Source organism: Papio anubis, chromosome 14, assembly GCF_008728515.1.
Source record: "Papio anubis isolate 15944 chromosome 14, Panubis1.0, whole genome shotgun sequence".
Taxonomy (NCBI): domain Eukaryota; kingdom Metazoa; phylum Chordata; class Mammalia; order Primates; family Cercopithecidae; genus Papio; species Papio anubis.
The window spans coordinates 86,578,187-86,595,415 of record NC_044989.1 but is presented as its reverse complement, the minus strand read 5'-3'; the positions used below and the strand labels follow the sequence as shown (position 1 = coordinate 86,595,415).

General features: G+C 52.0%; 1 protein-coding gene across 2 annotated transcripts in view; it reads left to right on the top strand.

Annotated features, from left to right (window-relative positions):
- POLR1A (RNA polymerase I subunit A) overlaps window positions 1-15,568 on the top strand; it is an 83,273-nt gene extending 67,705 nt beyond the window's left edge. Inside the window, exons 28-34 of one of the 2 annotated variants that reach the window (XM_003908920.5) lie at window positions 2,991-3,117; window positions 4,384-4,494; window positions 5,136-5,441; window positions 6,367-6,567; window positions 7,747-7,864; window positions 8,420-8,584; window positions 8,945-15,568. In XM_003908920.5, the coding sequence (XP_003908969.2) occupies window positions 2,991-3,117; window positions 4,384-4,494; window positions 5,136-5,441; window positions 6,367-6,567; window positions 7,747-7,864; window positions 8,420-8,584; window positions 8,945-9,045 (1,129 nt within the window). In that variant the 3' untranslated portion in view covers window positions 9,046-15,568. The remainder of the gene's footprint in view (window positions 1-2,990; window positions 3,118-4,383; window positions 4,495-5,135; window positions 5,442-6,366; window positions 6,568-7,746; window positions 7,865-8,419; window positions 8,585-8,944) is intronic. The other variant, XM_009184583.4, reaches the window with a different exon arrangement.
- The last annotated feature ends 1,661 nt before the right edge of the window (window positions 15,569-17,229 follow it).

Here is a 17,229-nt window from a genome sequence, read left to right as displayed (position 1 = left end):
AGCTGTGGGGTCATGAGACTCTTGACAGAGCCTGGAGAAAAAAAACACGAGACCGATGGTTCCCTAGGTAGAGATATACAAGCATAGAAGGCCCCCCAGATCTCTGCAGTGGCACCTGTCACGTTGACTGTTTGTGTAAATTGGCAGGTGGCCGGGGAGGTGAAGTGGGAAGAGCACTGAGCTAGGAGTTAGGGGCTGTAAGTTTTGGCCTCCGGTCCCTAGCCATGAAAAGACCGAGCTGCGGCCGGGCGCGGTGGCTCAAGCCTGTAATCCCAGCACTTTGGGAGGCCGAGGCGGGTGGATCACGAGGTCAGGAGATCGAGACCATCCTGGCTAACATGGTGAAACCCCGTCTCTACTAAAAATACAAAAAACTAGCCGGGCGTGGTGGCGGACGCCTGTAGTCCCAGCTACTCGGAGGCTGAGGCAGGAGAATGGCGTGAACCTGGGAGGCGGAGCTTGCAGTGAGCCGAGATCGCGCCACTGCACTCCAGCCTGGGTGACACAGCGCGAGACTCCGTCTCAAAAAAAAAAAAAAAAAAAAGAAAAGACCGAGCTGCGGGTCTGTAATTGTAGCTTCTGTGAATCTAACTTTCCAAACAGCAGGTGGTGGAGCTGTTGCCAGGCGCATTCAGAAACCGCCAGGGGTCATGTGCTCTGTTTGTAATTATTTACGTGGGATGGGAGGCTTCTCTGCCCCTGCCCTTCCTGTTCCCTTTCAGTTGCTACATTCTGATGAACAGCACAACCTTGAGAAGGCAGTCACTGTGGACCATTAGTTCCCCTGCTCTTGGCAAAATCACAGAAGGGCAAATTGCACCTCCAGGAAAACTGGCACACTGGTCGCATGCCTACCACTTACTCACCAGGCGTTCGTTCTGCCTCCTCACCTCCTATGTTCTCCACAAGTCCTGGTCACCAAAAGAGGCAGGGAAGGCAGAAAGCATTCCCAACTGGGGAAATCAGGGAGGGCTTCTTGGAGGAGTTACAGCTGCTGAGACCCAGCCTTGAAGGATGGGTACAGCTTCAGTAGGTAGATATTGGCCAGGGAAGTTGCTGACAGAGTGAGCAGCTCAAGCAAAGGCCCAAAGGGTGCACAGGGTGGAGGGAGCAGATGGGCAGTTAGAGTTGAGGCCGGATGTGAAATGCTGAGAGCAAAAGCATCAAAGCCGTGACATGGCCACAAGTGGAGACAGGCTTGGGCGCCCAGCTGTGGGAAGCAGCCCTGTGTGTGGCAGCAGCTGCGCCCCACACCCCCACTCCGCCTCATTCCATCTCCTCCACTCTGCACAGTAGCCTCGGGCACGGAGTGAGAGTGATCCATGTTGCAGATGAGATCAAGGCCGTCCTCTCCAGTCTGTGGCAGGATGAGGACTTTCACCTGAACCTGTCCTTACAGAAACATCTCTCCCGCCCTCTCTTTCCAGTGGGATTGTATCTTTCTAAAGTCAAGCCCGGCCTCCTCTCATCTAGCCATCCTGTTCCTGTCCCCAGTGCCTGGTAAACAAGCTCTTGTCTGGATTAATGGATGAGGGGGCTTTTTTTCTGCCAAGGGCAAACCATGTACACCTTTAAAAAGTTCAAAAATAATATTGGGGTCCAGGTGCGGTGGCTCACGCCTGTAATCCCAGCACTTTGGGAGGCCGAGGCAGGTGGATCACCTGAGTCAGGAGTTCAGGATCAACCTGGACAACATGGTGAAATCCCGTCTCTACTAAAAATAGAAAAATTAGCCGGGCGTGGTGGCGCCTGCCTGTAATCCCAGCTACTCAGGAGGCTGAGGCATGAGAATCATTTGAACCTGGGAGACGGAGGTTGCAGGGAGCCGAGATCGCGCCAATGCATTCCAGCCCTGGGGGATAGAGGGAGACTCCATCTCAAAAAAAAAAAAACCAAACAAACAAATAATAATATGGGTTAAGATGAGTGGCATTCTTTTGTTTTTAATGAGCAAAATAGTATACATTTGACCTGCCTGCTTTTCAAATGAAGACTCTAAGCTCCTTGAGGGCCTGGAGCCTGTCTTTTCCTCCTTGCTTTGCCGCCAGGGCTGGCACATGCTGGACACAGTATAGGCGCTCAGAGAAAATGGGATGGTTGGCTGCATGCGTGAGGACCTGATTCTCACAGTCACAAGCAGCCCTTTTTGGTGTGCTATTCTGGCCTGTTGGAAAAGACGGGCAAGGGGTTACATGAGGAAAGAAGTGGTATGGAGGGGACAGGATGGATCCTAAGAGGCCCTAAAAATAGATGGCTCCAGAGGAAGGGGCAGGGGGCCAGGTTCTGAGCTTCAGGTTGGTTATCTTTTAAATTGGTGTGGTTCTAACTTGTTGACACAATTCATTGCCACAAGCTAAGTTATCCCTGCCCTTTGAAATTCTGATGAGCGCTTCCGAAGTCGTCGTCGTTTCATCACATTGCTGGGGCTCCCACACCAAGGAGATGGGAGTTCTCTGGCCGGAGCAACACCACCTTCTGGAGATGCTGCAGGTGGTGGGCAGGGGAAGGTCCTAGTCCTGGGTGGGGTTCCCGTCTCCTACAATAGACTCTGCCTTCCTTGTTAGAGGACGACCACAGCAGCACCTACAACTGTCCTTCACCAAGCACCCACTCTGCCAGGCCCTGTGAGAGGAATCAGACATAGGGTTGTTTCTCATCGTTAGCAAAGAAGATGGCAGAATATGTAGTAATTACCGTATTTTCTAGACAAGGGGCTTTAAGCTGAGGAAGGTGCCTGTCGTACTCATACTCCGGGAGTGGCAGTGCACATATTGAGACCAGGCCTATCGGGCTGTGGAACCGGTGTTCCTGACACGCCAGAGATGGTTCCAAAACAGTGGGTAGGGAAAAGGGAACGGCTAGGAGAGGCTGGGCCTCCATCTCATGCACTAATCCCCTGTGGGAATCCCTCAGCGTCCTGTCCCCGCAATGAGGGCAGGGCTGGACATGCTGGTACTGCACAGGACTTTGTGGCTTTCTTCTCATTTTAGATTTTTTAAACTTCTGATGGAATCCATCAAAAAGAAGAATAATAAAGCATCAGCCTTCAGGAATGTAAATACTCGAAGAGCTACGCAGCGGGATCTGGACAGCGCTGGGGAGTCAGGGAGGACTCGGGTGAGTGAGTCCCTGGGGATCACTAGGGTCGCACAGGGAGAGCCCCCAGACTGGGCAGGCACTGTGCCTGTTCTCTGTGCTCCTCCAGCCCTGTCCTGGTGCTGGCCCATCTCCTACCTATCTCAGCTTTTGCCTGCTGTTCTGAGACAGCCCAGAAGCAGCATTCACTTCTTAGCCTGATGGGCCAGGCAGGTGAGGCTGCCAGGCAGCATGGTGTAGCCAGCCCCGGGGCGGGCCTCTGCATCATCCTCTGCTCTCTAAGACCCCGCCATAAGTGGTCTTCATCCTGAAGAGGGACTCAAGGTCATGGCGTGCACTGAGCCTTTGAAAGTTCTTCTTCTGGTTTCCCTTGGCTCTGCCTTTGACTTGCCTGGGCAAGATGAACTGAGGCCCACCAGGGCACTGGCAGGGACCAGAGAGGTATCTGGAAGCAGGGAAGTTGGGCTGCAGTGATAAAAAGGGGAAGAAGAGGGGAAAACCAGTAGGAGCAAAATAGTCCAGGAATAACTAATCAGACATCTGCCAGGAGACCCAGGAGCAGACCAGACCTGAGGGTGGTGTGGGAGCAGGTCCCCGGGTGCCATCTGAGCTAGCAGCGAGCCTGCTCGGGTTGGGGATGACGTGGACTGGGACTGCCCCCAATCAGCTCTGTGGTCTCAGTTGTCTCCTCACCCCTAAAATGAGGGGCTGGCCTACACCAGGGAAAATGCTAGGTCTCTCCTGTTTGGCGAGTTCACCTGCTAGCTCACTCAAGCACAAGTGGGCATGGACTATCTTTAGAATGCTGCCTGGTCTTAATTCTTAGTTCACCCAGAAGGAAAGTATAAAAAACTAGGAGCCAAGTTCAGGAGGAGAAAGGAAGAGATATTCAGTATTCCACAAGATAACCCTTCCTCCTCATCCCCACCTACAACTGGGTAGATCAGAAATATTTGGAACAATATTTTACACCATCTTCTTCTAAGAAAGCAAGTCCTGGCACTTTTTTTTTAATTTTTAGGCATGAAATTTTGCAAGTAAGTAGTGCATGTAAAGATGAAGACTGACGGGAAGGAGGCCTGGGATCCAGGGCTGGACAGAGTAGATGCCGGTGGACAAGTTGGGTTGAGTGGCAGTGGACGGAGGATGGTGGCTGGATGGGGGAAGGGGTTAGAAGAGTGGGGCATGGATGGATGGATGGATGGATGGGTTGGTGGGTGGATGGATGGATTCACTGAGCACTAGATATTGGAGTTAATCTTTTTCTTCCTTGCCCACAAACCACAGGGAGAGCAGGAGGGCGATGAGGAAGATGAGGGACATATTGTGGATGCTGAAGCTGAGGAGGGGGACGCCGATGCCTCTGATGCCAAACGCAAGGAGAAGCAAGAGGAGGAGGTGAGAGACCCTGTGTGGGATGAAGGGGCTGTGGTCCCGGCCCCCTTCCCTGTTAACCTGGAGGGATTATCTCCCGGCACCCAGGCCACACCTCTGTGTCATGCCACAAACCCACAAGGAACCCTGAAGCTGCACCTGCCTGCCCAGCACACTCTCTCTTGAGAAGATGGGGTTCATAGGGTGGGAATTTGGCACAGGTCCATTCCAGGACTGCCATTTACATCTGGCCATCCCTGGACTTGAATCAGACTCAAGGACCCAGACAGGCTTCTGGCGAGAAAAAGTCAGGCTGCCTCTGGTTTTTACGATGAAAATACACCTCTCTCTCCTCCCGCAAACCAGTCCCCTGCTGTCATTATGGCCGAGGGAACTTACTGGTGAGTGGGTGCACCAGCGAGGGCCAAGCGAGGGTGAGCTCTACCTCTGTGGGGGGGCTCAGTGGGACAGAGAGGTGGCATTCTCAAGGCAAAAGGAAGAAGAAAGACCAACCAGGCCGGAGCAGAGGAGCCGGGAGTGTGGAGTGGGTGGGGCCTAGGTAGCCCAGGCCAGCCAAGGCTTTGCAGGGATCTTTGTTCCACAAGCAGAATCCAGGTAGATGGTGGGGCCCCAGGTGACACAGCCTGTGCTCCCTTTTCTACCAGGTTGATTATGAGAGTGAGGAAGAGGAGGAGAGGGAGGGAGAGGAGAACGACGATGAAGACATGCAGGAGGAACGAAATCCGCACAGGGAAGGTGCTCGAGAGACCCAAGAGCGAGATGAAGAGGTGGGCTCGGGCACTGAGGAGGACCCGGCCCTTCCCGCCCTCCTGACTCAGCCCCGGAAACCCACCCACAGCCAGGAGCCCCAGGGGCCCGAGGCCATGGAGCGCCGGGTCCAGGCTGTGCGTGAGATCCACTCGTTCATAGATGACTACCAGTACGACACTGAGGAGAGTCTGTGGTGCCAGGTCAGTGTGGCTGTGCAGGCCGGGGCTTGGGTGGTTGGTCCAGCTGGCCAAGTGCCTGTGTGGAAGGGGCCTGCTGAGCTCCCCTGCCCAGCTGGGCAGGGGACAGCCAGCACTCCCCATGGCCTCCCACTCAGAGCACACCCAGGCCTCCTGTTTGGGGCCTGTGAGAGTCATTTGTTCTTTTTAATCCCAGATCCCTTTAGGAATCTGGTGATGGCTATAAACCCCTTTGCCCCAAAAAAGGGCCCACACGTGTCATTTTCAAACCCCTAGTAAGCCAGTTCTCCAGATCTTTCAAGACACAACGGACTGATCTACCAGGCCCTTTAGGTACACCACCTCCTTTAATCTTCAGTACAACAGACATGTTAACATGGACCACACATGTTATAGAGACACTGTTCGTGCCCTCAGGCAGGGACACTTCAGTTCCCCCGACACACAGCCCCTGCCACCATCTTCTTAGGGATTTGATGCTTCCCTTAAAGCCTGGATGGTCTGGATGCCTAGACATGTGCACACATTTAATGCTTTGTCTTTCCTTTGATCCAGTTCAGTGGTTCCCAAGCGATGGGGTAATAACAAGAATCACTGATGGGATTGCACGCGTGAAACAACATGTACCGTGCTTGGTGGTCTTTAAGGACATTAAGGGCAGTGCTGAGTGGATGTGAATCTCAGCGTTGTCACCGACAGCTGTGAAAACAACCCCACTGTTTCTCCCTTGAATCTGGGGGACTGGAGATGGCTGACCTGTGCGCAGTTGAGCCATCTTCAGTGTTCAGACTACCTGCCGGCTTGTCCAGCAGGATCTCCTTCCCCTAGCCAGGGAGTTCCTGAAAAGGCTTGGAAGGAGTCTCGCCCCAGTCCTCTTTGTGGGAACTGGCGTGGCTGTCTCCCTACCCAGTTCTCCCTCGTTTTGCAGGTGACCGTGAAGCTCCCTCTGATGAAGATCAACTTTGACATGGGCTCCCTGGTAGTATCTTTGGCCCATGGTGCCGTCATCTATGCGACCAAGGGCATCACTCGGTGCCTCCTGAATGAAACAACCAACAATAAGAACGAGAAGGAGCTTGTGCTAAACACAGAAGGAATCAATCTCCCAGAGCTGTTCAAGTATGCAGAAGTAAGTGTCCCCCCCGACAGGCTATCTGCTGGCCTGGGACAAAGCAGTAGCCCTCACCCCACATTGTCTCTGGACCCGGCCGCTGGGACGCTCGCTCCAGCTGATTTACTCTGGCCCTTCCTGAGCCGTTCATGCTTCCAGGCCACATTCCGCAAACCAAGTGTGTGTGCCCTCATCCGCCTCCCGGGGATTCCCGGGCATGTTAGCCTCATTCAGGCCCCCAGTAAAGCACCCTGCTGAACTTATCCCACCCAGAGTCGCCCGGGCTAATTTGAGTAGTTTTTTCCTTGAAATTAAGACCCTCCCGAAGTGGGGTCATAAGAAATCCTTGCTGCATCGCCTGCCTAGATGCTGCTTGCTTTATCTGCTAAAGGGGGTCCCAGGGGTAGAGGTGCCCTGGCATTCCTGTCCCACCTACTCACCACCTCATCTGTTCTTTCCTCTGAGCTGTGTCTCCAAGTTCTCCGACTTCACTGACTCTCCCAGAACCTTCTCGGTTTCCCCCACAGAACACTGAGGAACTGGGGCCCTCTAGCCTAACCCCCTGACAAGTCTACAGTAGGCTGGCAAAGCTCCCCCTGCCACGTACACTTCTGCCTCCACCAATGACCACCCTGCAAAGTCTCCTGCTCCCCTGAACCCTTTTACCAAACGCTTACGAGAGGATGAGCAGGGAGGATTGGCACCTGCCGAGAGTGCAGGGTGAGAGGCTTCTCCAAGACAGCTCAGCCGCAGCCTTGGCCGCTTGGTGAGGCCCAGCAGATGCCTGTGCGGCTGACCGCACGTGCACTCCATGTACCCTGGAGGGTGTGTAATGAGTCGCTGCTGGGGGATCTTTCCTCGCTTCCCAAGGGAAGCCTTAATCCTAGTAAATAGGTCTGTCAGTTTAAAAATAAGAAGAAAAAATCCGTTTCTTCCTATTGAATCTAAAGCGTGTCTGAAGTTATCCCTGGATTCTTGTAATGACAATACAGACCTTGGGCCCCGGCCAGCGAGCCGTCAGCAGCTCTGCCTAGCCATTTCCTTCTGCTAATCCTGGGCCACCTCTTGACCACTTTGTCATCAGCTGTACCAAGCTGCCAGACACAAGGAGAGAGAGAGCGGCCATGGGGAGATATGCAGGCAGAAGGGAGCAGAAGGCCAGGCCCTCTAAATAAATCCCTTCCTTCCTGTCTCCAGGTCCTGGATCTGCGCCGCCTCTACTCCAATGACATCCATGCCATGGCCAACACGTATGGCATCGAGGCCGCACTGCGGGTGATCGAGAAGGAGATCAAGGATGTGTTTGCCGTGTATGGTAAGAGGAGCTTGCAGATAATACCCTGAGGCCTGGGCGCCAGTCAGGACAGCAGAAGGCTCAGGGCAGGAGGGCCAGGACCACGTCAGCCCCATGTCAGCCCAGCACCGAGTCAGTCCAGCACCAAGGCGAACACTGCAGCACGGGTGCAGTGAGTGCACCTGTGGGAGACTGCAGATCTGTGAAGAGGTGACATCTCCCATCATTGGGGCCGCTTCAGTGCTGTCTCATCTGCTGGTCCCTTAGAGGAAGCTCCTGATTGATGACTTGGCCCCATCCTGCCTTTGGAGTTTCAGTTCCCGAGTGAAAACAGTGTGGTTAGATCCTCATTTCCTGTGCTGCTGGAGGGAAGCGGGAAGCAGGATGCAGGGGTCAGGGAAAGATGCCCCAGACCATGGGGAAGGGTTAAGTAACGTGAGCAGGTGGCGGAGCTGCAGGGGAGCCTGAGTCTAACTCCCGAGCCATGTGCTGATGTGGAGGCAGCCTGGCTTGTGTCTGCTGACTGTTCCCATGGTCACTGCTTAATCCCTTCTGATTTTACCTCCTGTGTGACAGGCATTGCGGTTGACCCTCGCCATCTCTCCCTGGTTGCTGATTATATGTGCTTTGAGGGTGTTTACAAACCACTGAATCGCTTTGGGATCCGGTCAAACTCTTCCCCACTACAGCAGATGACGTTTGAAACCAGCTTCCAGTTTCTGAAACAAGCCACCATGCTGGGTTAGTGTGTGGGCAGGAACCCTGGCCTCCCCTCTCCTGACCATCCTGGGCACACTGGCCTGCCCATGGGCATCTTTCCATGGTTCCTTGCGCACCAGTGGGGTCTTGGGATCTGAGGGGAGCAGGGGCAGCTGGAGGGGGCTGAATAGCAGAACGACAGCTGCCTCTACGCTTTGAAGGAACAGGAAGAGGGCCTTCCCCTCTCAAGTGCTAGAGCGCGGTTGCTTCATGATCCCATCAGCTTCAGAGACTCAGGACCCACCTGAGTTTTGAGGCTTCAGTGTTTAGCCCCACAGTCCCCTCCCAGCATTCCCAACTTCCACCTCAACACCCTGACACGTGCTCTTGTGTCTCTGCCAGGATCCCACGATGAGCTGAGGTCTCCTTCTGCCTGCCTTGTGGTCGGGAAGGTCGTCAAGGGCGGGACAGGTCTGTTCGAGCTCAAGCAGCCGCTGAGATAGTGGCACCATCTGCCCAGCTCCAAGGACCCTCAGTGAAGGAGTGGCCCAGCCCGCCTTCTGCATGAGAGGACCAGGAGACTGGAGTCCAGGGCAGTTCCAAGTGATAGTACAGAGCCCAGCAGCGACCTTGGGCCTGAAAACAATGGGCCTCTGAGCTGGGCCAGTTTCACCTGGAAAGTGACAGAGTTGCTCATCCTTGCCCCTCCCTGTCTCTGCATTTGTATCAAGGTTTACCAAGTCTTCTGAGTCGCCCGAGATGGCTGGGGCCTCACCTGTGCTGCAGGAGGCCTCTGTGGCATAAGCCCTAAGGAGAAGCTCTGATTCACTGAGAAGACCAAGGGGAAGCAATGCTTTGCTGCTGGGGACCCCAGGCACCTCCAGAGTAGGGAAGCGGGGTTCTTTTGCTGTGAGTGGCCAGGGACAACAGACAAGATCCCCAGGGGCTCCCGATGAGCAGGAACATGGAGCCTTCTGCCCAAGGCCTGCTCCTTCCGGCTGCTCCAGCCCCTGGGGGCAGAGTCCACAGAGTCCCCATCAAGACTTCTTCCCTGAGTCAAGTACAGGGTAGCACAGTCCTCCACCCACCCAACCTCTCTGCCTGGCCAGGGTGGCAAGGTGTCTTTCTAGACCACATCAGCCCCAAGGCTGGGGGCAGTCGCTCCAGGGCTGCGGCAGTTCACTCCCGCACATAGAACCCAGGTCACTGCTGGGGCGATTGAACAGGTTGCCTGACTTTTCTCTGCTGTCAGTTTGGTGTGGAGGCCTATATTCTGCCCCATACGCCCCATAGGCCCTGCTTATGGCAAGGAACACAGGCCTCCACCCAGAGGACTGTGCCGCCCTGTACTTGGTCGTCCACATTCTGTCTCCCTCTAGCACCAGCAGCACATTTCCCTGGCATGGACAGAAAAGACAGAGAGGACTTGTGCAAAGGCTTTGTAAAACCAGAGGCTGCTATTTTTGTCTACTGTTATTTCAGCTCAGGGCGGGTAATAAACATCATTGGAACTAGCTATTAGGAAAGAAAAAAACTTGGGTTTTTTTAAAACAATTTTTTCCCTCGGTTTGCAGTTTCTGCATTTGGATTTGAGAACCCAGGACAGGGATTTTCTTGGCACAGTCAGATCTTGGGTCCCTCTTCCTGTTCTTTCTTGTGTGAGGCCTTAGCAGGAAGAGCTCAGCCTCTGCAGCCTCTTGCACCTCTGCCCCTGGCCTGCCTCTGCAGTGACCCCCTTCCAGAGCTAGCTGCTGGCCCTGTGGCCAGGAGAATCACAGGGCAGGAGCCTTTATGCAGAAGCTGTGCTCGCCTTGGTCTGGGGTGGGGAGGCTGCTGCTGTGACCTCGAGGGTAGGGTTGGGGATCAAGGGAGGCCTTGTCAAGGGAGAGTGACCATGTTGCTTCCTACAGACACACAATAGGACCCAGCCTGCACCTCCTACGCCTACACTGGGGAAAACCCAACAGAAATCAGTACATCCTAACAGGGTCTGCGAGGTTCACCAAGGCATGGCACAGAGGAATATGACAGTTTTGAGGCAGGCAGGAAGGGCCCAGCCTGCAGGGTAAGGCATTCATCCTTTGAGTTAAAGGGCATATTCACTTGATGATTTCTACACACACTAGAATTATGAGAGATTGTCCTTAAAGGAGATCACAAAGTAACCTGGTGACTGTGACACATGGTGAATGGATAAGTATTTGGTTCTGTGGGTTCCATCTCTCCCAGGCACTGAGGGCGCAGAGGCGAAGGAGCAAGCCCTGCATATTGGCAGGGCTGTGACCATCACACTTGGATCAGACCTCCGACCTGTGTTGGGATATGAGGGATACCCTCCTGCCCCAGCCATCCACATGGTTCCTGGGCAGCTCTGTTTTATTCCTGTTTGTTTCCTGATAGATGTGTATTAAGGCAGCATGTCTGGTTTTTAAACATACATTTGGGAGCTTGCACATCCTGATGAGCGAGGACTCTCACTGTGGTCGCCTTAGGGGATTACACGCTCACTTTCGTGGTTCTCTATGCTCAGAAGCCTCTGAGAGTGGCCTTGGCAGTTTAAGGTGGCAGAGGCTTTGGAGTCTTCTCAGCACTGAAAGTGCCCATTGAGGATGCATTTGAGTTTTGGAAAGTAGGCCCAAGTCAAATCTGATGGATGGATTCAAGAACATGGATTAAGCTGCATTGTCGTTTTTAATCAAAATGTAATGGAGATTGATCATCTGGTGGGGTTCACAAACTTTTCTTGAGAGCTGTGAGTTCTTTTTTGAGACGGACTTTTGCTCTCGTTACCCAGGCTGAGTGCAATGATACGGTCTCGACTCCACTGCAACCTCCACCTCCCGGGGTCAAGCAGTTCTCCTGCCTCAGCCTCCCGATTAGCTGGGATTACAGGCATGCACCACCACGCCTGGCTAATTTTTGTATTTTTGTTAGAGATGGGGTTTCACCATGTTGGCCAGGCTGGTCTCAAACTCCTAATCTCAGGTGATCTGCCCGCCTCAGCCTCTCAAAGTGCTGGGATTACAGGCCTGAGCCACCGTGCCCGGCTAGAGCTATGAGTTCTTTCAGAATCCTGAGATGCCATTAGCTAGCCACTGTTTGGCCATCCTTCTCACGTTGCCCTTTGGGGTGATATCCATACCTACTTGCTTGCTTCTAACAGTTTTTTTATTTGTTTTGTAGAGACAGGGGTTTTGGTTTATTGCTCAGGCTAGTTTCAAACTCCTGGGCTCAAGCGGTCCTCCCACTGTGGCCTCCCAAAGTGTTGGGTGGTGTGAGCCATCGTGCCCGGCCAGTTAACTTTTTTTAGTGTCTCTTTTCTGGGTTCTCACCAGAAACGCTATCAGCATTCCCACAGATATTCCTGTGAGTCTTTGAAACATTTTCTATCCTGCACTGAGTAAGAATAAAACCGAGGAATGGATGAAGCACCTTGTCTCATCCCCAGTCTGGAACTTGAACCTTCCTTTCTCTCCACTTTGCCCTACCCCAAATAATATGTACAAATGTCTGTACCCACTGAGCACGAACTCCCCATTCCTTTCACTGCCCTATCCCCTGGCAACTACTGTTCTACGTTCTGTCTCTGTGAACTTGACTTCTCTAGGTCCCTCATACACGTGGAAAAGTACAGCATGTCTTTTTGTGACCGGCTTATTTTGCTTAGCATAATGTCCTCAAGGTTTATCCGTGCTGTAGCATGTGGCAGAATTGCCTTCTTGCTTGAGGCTGCTGATACCTCATCATGTGTATATACCATATTTTGTTCAATCACTCATCTCTTGGTGGACACTTGGGTTGCCTCCACCTCTTGGCTGTTGCAAATAATACTGTGAACATGGATATACAGATATCTGAGACCAGGACGGACGTTCACACCTGTAATCCCAGCACGTTGGGAGGCCGAGGCAGGTGGATCATCTGAGGTCAGGAGTTTGAGACCACTCTGGCCAACATGGCAAAACCCCGTCTCTACTAAAAATACAAAAATTAGCTGGGCGTGGTGGCGCGTGCCTATAATCCCAGCTACTGGGGAGGCTGAGACAGAAGAATCGCTTGAACTCAGGAGGTGGACGTTGCAGTGAGCCGAGATTGCGCCACTGCACTCCAGCCTGGGTGACAGAGTGAGACTCTGTCTCAAAAAAAAAAAAAAAAAAAAAAAAAAGTCTCAGACCCTGCTTTCCTTTGAATATATACCTAGAAGTGGAATTGCTGGATCACATGGTAATTCTTTAATTTTTCTGGGGGAACTGCCGCCCCATTTTCCACAGCAGCTACACCATTTTATGTTCCCACCAACGGTGTACAACAATTTCAATTTCTCCACATCCTTGTCCTTGGTATAGCAGCCACCCTAATGCATGTGAGGTGCCATCTCGTGGTTTGGTATGGACTGTGTTTCAATCAGATGTTGGGAGCCTAAAGTGTTGTGCACCTGCGGAGAGTTAGGAATCATGTAAGGAGTGTCTGTTGCTTGCCAGTCTTAAAATTTTTAGTTTGCACTTGAATCAGGGGCTATAGGAGTCCAGACTGCTCTTGAAATAGGACAGACTGGTCGTTAAAGGCTGGTTTTGTTGAGTCTTTCATCGTTGAGTGATACCACCTCTGCAGATGGCTCAGTGGGGCAGCCCCTTACCACAGCCTGCCCTTGAGGTGGTGTACTTTAGACAGGTCACAGAGTTGCTGGGCCTACCGCAGGTCTCCTGACCCTGGTGCAGTTTCTCTTCAATCACAACCACCAAAATAGTCAAAAATTCCAAAGTTCCTACACCATCAACCTCCACCCCACTTCTGTCCAGAGTCCACTTAGAGGCTCTCAGTTTTATACCTTGGAAACACTTAGGGAGCTTTTTAAAAAGATTTGATTCTGTATTTTTAGTAGAGACAGGGTTTCACCCAGCTACTCAGGAGGCTGAGGCAGGAGAATCGCTTGAACTGGGGAGGTGGAGGTTGCAGTGACCCGAGATTGCGTCACTCCAGACTGGGTGACAGAGTGAGACTCCGTCTCAGAAAAAAAAAAAGAAGATTGATTCTGGCAAGGCACAGTGGCTTATACTTACAATCCAGCACTTTAAGAGACCCAGGCAGGAGGATCACTTGAGCTTAGGAGTTTGAGACTAGCCTGGGCAACATAGTGAGACTCCGTATCTAGAAAAGTTAGCCAGGTGTTGTGACATGTGCCTGTGGTCCCAGCTACTCAGGAGGCTGAGGTAAGAGGAGCAAGTGAGCCCAGGAGTTCAAGGCCGCAATGAGCTATGATCGTACCACTGCACTCCAGCCCGGGTGACAAGAGCGAGACCGTGTCTGAAAAAAAGATTGATCCCAAGGCCTTGCCCAGGGATTCTGATTTTATTAGCCTGGAGTGTGACCTAGGCATTAGAAGATCTTCAAGAGAGTCTAAGGTGCAGCGGAATTGAGAGCCACGGACTTAGAAAAAGCCCTAAATTGTGGAAATGCGTGGCCACCGTCACCACCTATCAATACGATGACATCTCAAGGAATGAGTCACTGGCCCTAGGTTTCTGCAGTAAGATCTTAAGATCTGATCTCTGCCCCCAAGTGAGTGCATGTGTGGTAAAGCTGTCATAGTGCCATGACAGATGTCTGCAAGGACTTTACAGTGGAGTCCAAAGGATGCCACCATCAGCTCCACCTGGGACTCAACAAAGCCTGAAGGAAGAAAGGGATGATGCTTCCAGCAGAAAACTGGAGGCCTGCAGCTCTGCCAGCCCAGCACAGAAAGGCCATTTGTCCAACTTGAAAGTCCCTGCCAGTGGGGGCAGAAGGAGGGAACTCGGCCAGCCAGCATTTCCTACAAACAGCTCCATGAGAGGTTTCCACTTAAAATGCTAAATCATAATTATTTAATAAGATTTGTACCTTAAGTTCTTTAAGCAGCATCGCTGTCCTACCACGAGTGGTCATCAAAGAGCAGAGTTTAACTCAACTCTGAGTTACCCAGCAGGGTACCTGGGTAACTACCTGGGTTGAGATAGCCAGCAGGCTTCATGTGCATGTGCACACTGCCCCCTGACAGGACCTGGTTTATTCACAGGCTCAGGTGTCACTGCAGCTCCTCAGTGACTATCTTCGCGCAAGTTGGACTCAGTGGCCTGGGAGGTTTGTTCCAACCCACAGATGCCTGACCATTCCCATCCTAACCATTCCCTCCCCCATGCTGCATCCATCCAACCTTGATCTCCACTGTGTCCCAGGAACCCTAAGATGCACAAGCTATGTGGGTCCTGCCCTCACAGAACTTGTAGTCTTCTGCCCCAAACAAGACGGTTCCCCCTCATCATGATCAGGCCAAAAGTTAAGGTACCCAGCAGGCTTCATGTACATGCACACTGCCCCCGATAGGATCGTGCCTTGTACTGCTGGCTGCACTCTAGAGGGTGCTTTGTAGGAAGGACAGAGTGGAGAGGACAGTGGGGAGGTACTTAGGTGTTCAGCGGCCAGAAGGGAGGGAAATTGAAAAAGAATCAAGAGTCCAGCCATCCCCTCCCCACCTTCTGCCCCCACTTCCACCCTGGCTGCTGGCCCTTTGCTCTTCAGTATAGGTGATATAGGTGTGGGTGTGCGGTTCCAGTCATAGTGCTGCCTCTACATATTTTGCAAGTTGGGGTCTTCCTTCCTCAGAAGGCCTGGAGGCCCTGCCAGATGCTGCCTGCTGCAGTGTTCTAACGGGAGCCAAGGCAACCCCGGACCTGTAGCCTCCCATGTGACAGAGTTTCAGACACCAGAGTCCTCAGCTGGACCACAGTAAACACTTGCCTTCCCCAACCCATGATTCTTGCTTGGAAACACGAACCTGGTGTTCCACATGCATTCAGCCAATCAAACCTCAAGAATGTGATTGAGCAGTGAGGCTGCGTTCTGGGCAAGACACTGAGCTCTGAAATAAGACTTTTCTTGGAATCTCAGGCCCCCAACTTACAGTGGGACCCTAAGAAATGCACTTCAGTTTCCTTTTATGTAAAATGGTGATAAAATTAATTGTGTTCATTAAATCACACACAACTATCCATGTGTACCTGTATACTAAGTGGTTCTCAACTTGGGGCAGTTTTGCACCCCAGGGGATGTTTGGCAGTGTCTGAAAGTTTTGGTTGCTACTGGAGGGAGGTGCGACTGGCATCTAGGGAGTGGAGGCTAGAAATGCTGCTAAACTACAGTCCACAGGACCGTCTCCACAACAAAGAACTGTCCAGCCCCACATATCAATAATGACGAGGTTGAGGAAACCCTGCCACATACACATAGATGCAGGTTAACATTGTTTATGTTACAAAGTGGAATCATTTACATTTTAGCCACTCTGATAGATGAAACAGTGGCTTTTTTTGTTTTTGTTTTTGTTTTTTGAGAGGGGGTCTCACTGTGTTGCCTAGGCTGGAGTACAGTGTCACAATCACGGCTCACAGCAGCCCTGAAGTCCCAGGACCAAGAAACCCTCCAAGTAGCTGGGACTATAGGTGCACAACATCATGCCCAGCTAATTTTTTAATTTTTTGTAGAGACAGGGTTTCACCATGTTGCCCAGGCTCAAACTCCTGAGTTCACATGATCTGCTGCCTTCACCTCCCATAGTAAGCCACTATGCCCAGCCTCATTTGTACCTCAGCTTGCAATTCGCTATTAATAAATCTAAGCATCTTTTCACATGTTTACTGGTTACTCTGATTTGCACTTCTGAGAACTGCCTATTTGTATCCTTTGCCCATTTTTCTGTTGGGTTATTGGTATTGCTTTTGTCAATTTTAAAGAATTGTATTTACTATAGATATAGATAACCTTTTGTCACTGTGCTAAACATTTTTCTCCCAAGGAATTTAGTGCAGTCCCTGCATTGTGTAAAACCTTGAGTAAAGATGTTAGCTCTTGGCCACCCAGGCCAGTGGCCACCTTTAGACTTTGGCTAGGGCTTCTGGAGCAGTTGTTTGTTTGTTTGTTTGTTTTTGTTTTGTTTTTTGAGATGGAGTCTCTGTTACCCAGGCTGGAGTGCAGTGGCACGATCTCGGCTCACTGCAACCTTTTGGAGCATTTTCTAAGGTACATAGATTGATTGAAAAAGCACGGCTGGGCATGGTGGCTCACGCCTGTAATCTCAGCACTTTGGGAGGCTGAGGCAGGAGGGTCACTTGAGGCCAGGAGTTTGAGACCAGCCTGGCCATTATGGCGAAACCCCGTCTCTACTAAAAATACAAAAAATTAGCCAGGCATGGTGGCACACGCCTGTGGTCCCAGCTACTCAGGAAGCTGAGGCACGAGAATCACTTGAACCTGGGAGCTGGAGGTTGCACTGAGCCAAAATTGTGCCATTGCACTCCAGCCTGGGCAACAGAGCCAGACTCTGTCTCAAAAATAAAAATTTTTTAAAAGGCAAATTACCCATTGTGACAGATAAGAAGACTACACTTACAGCAGCATGTCCAGTTGTGCTGGAGGGGACTGTGGTAAGAGCAGAAAATTACCAGAAGTCAGGAGCAACATGAAGCAGCCCTGCCGTCATTCGTGGCTTCTGCTTGGCTCACTTGCAAATGTAGGGGCTCACCTTGACCTGGAGCTCGCCAGGTGCAGGCTGGCCCCAGTCTTTTACACCTGTTCATCCATCCACTCCTCACAACCACCCAGTGAGGGAGTACAGTGACTGTCCTCGTCTTAGAGTAACTCAAGCAAAGACA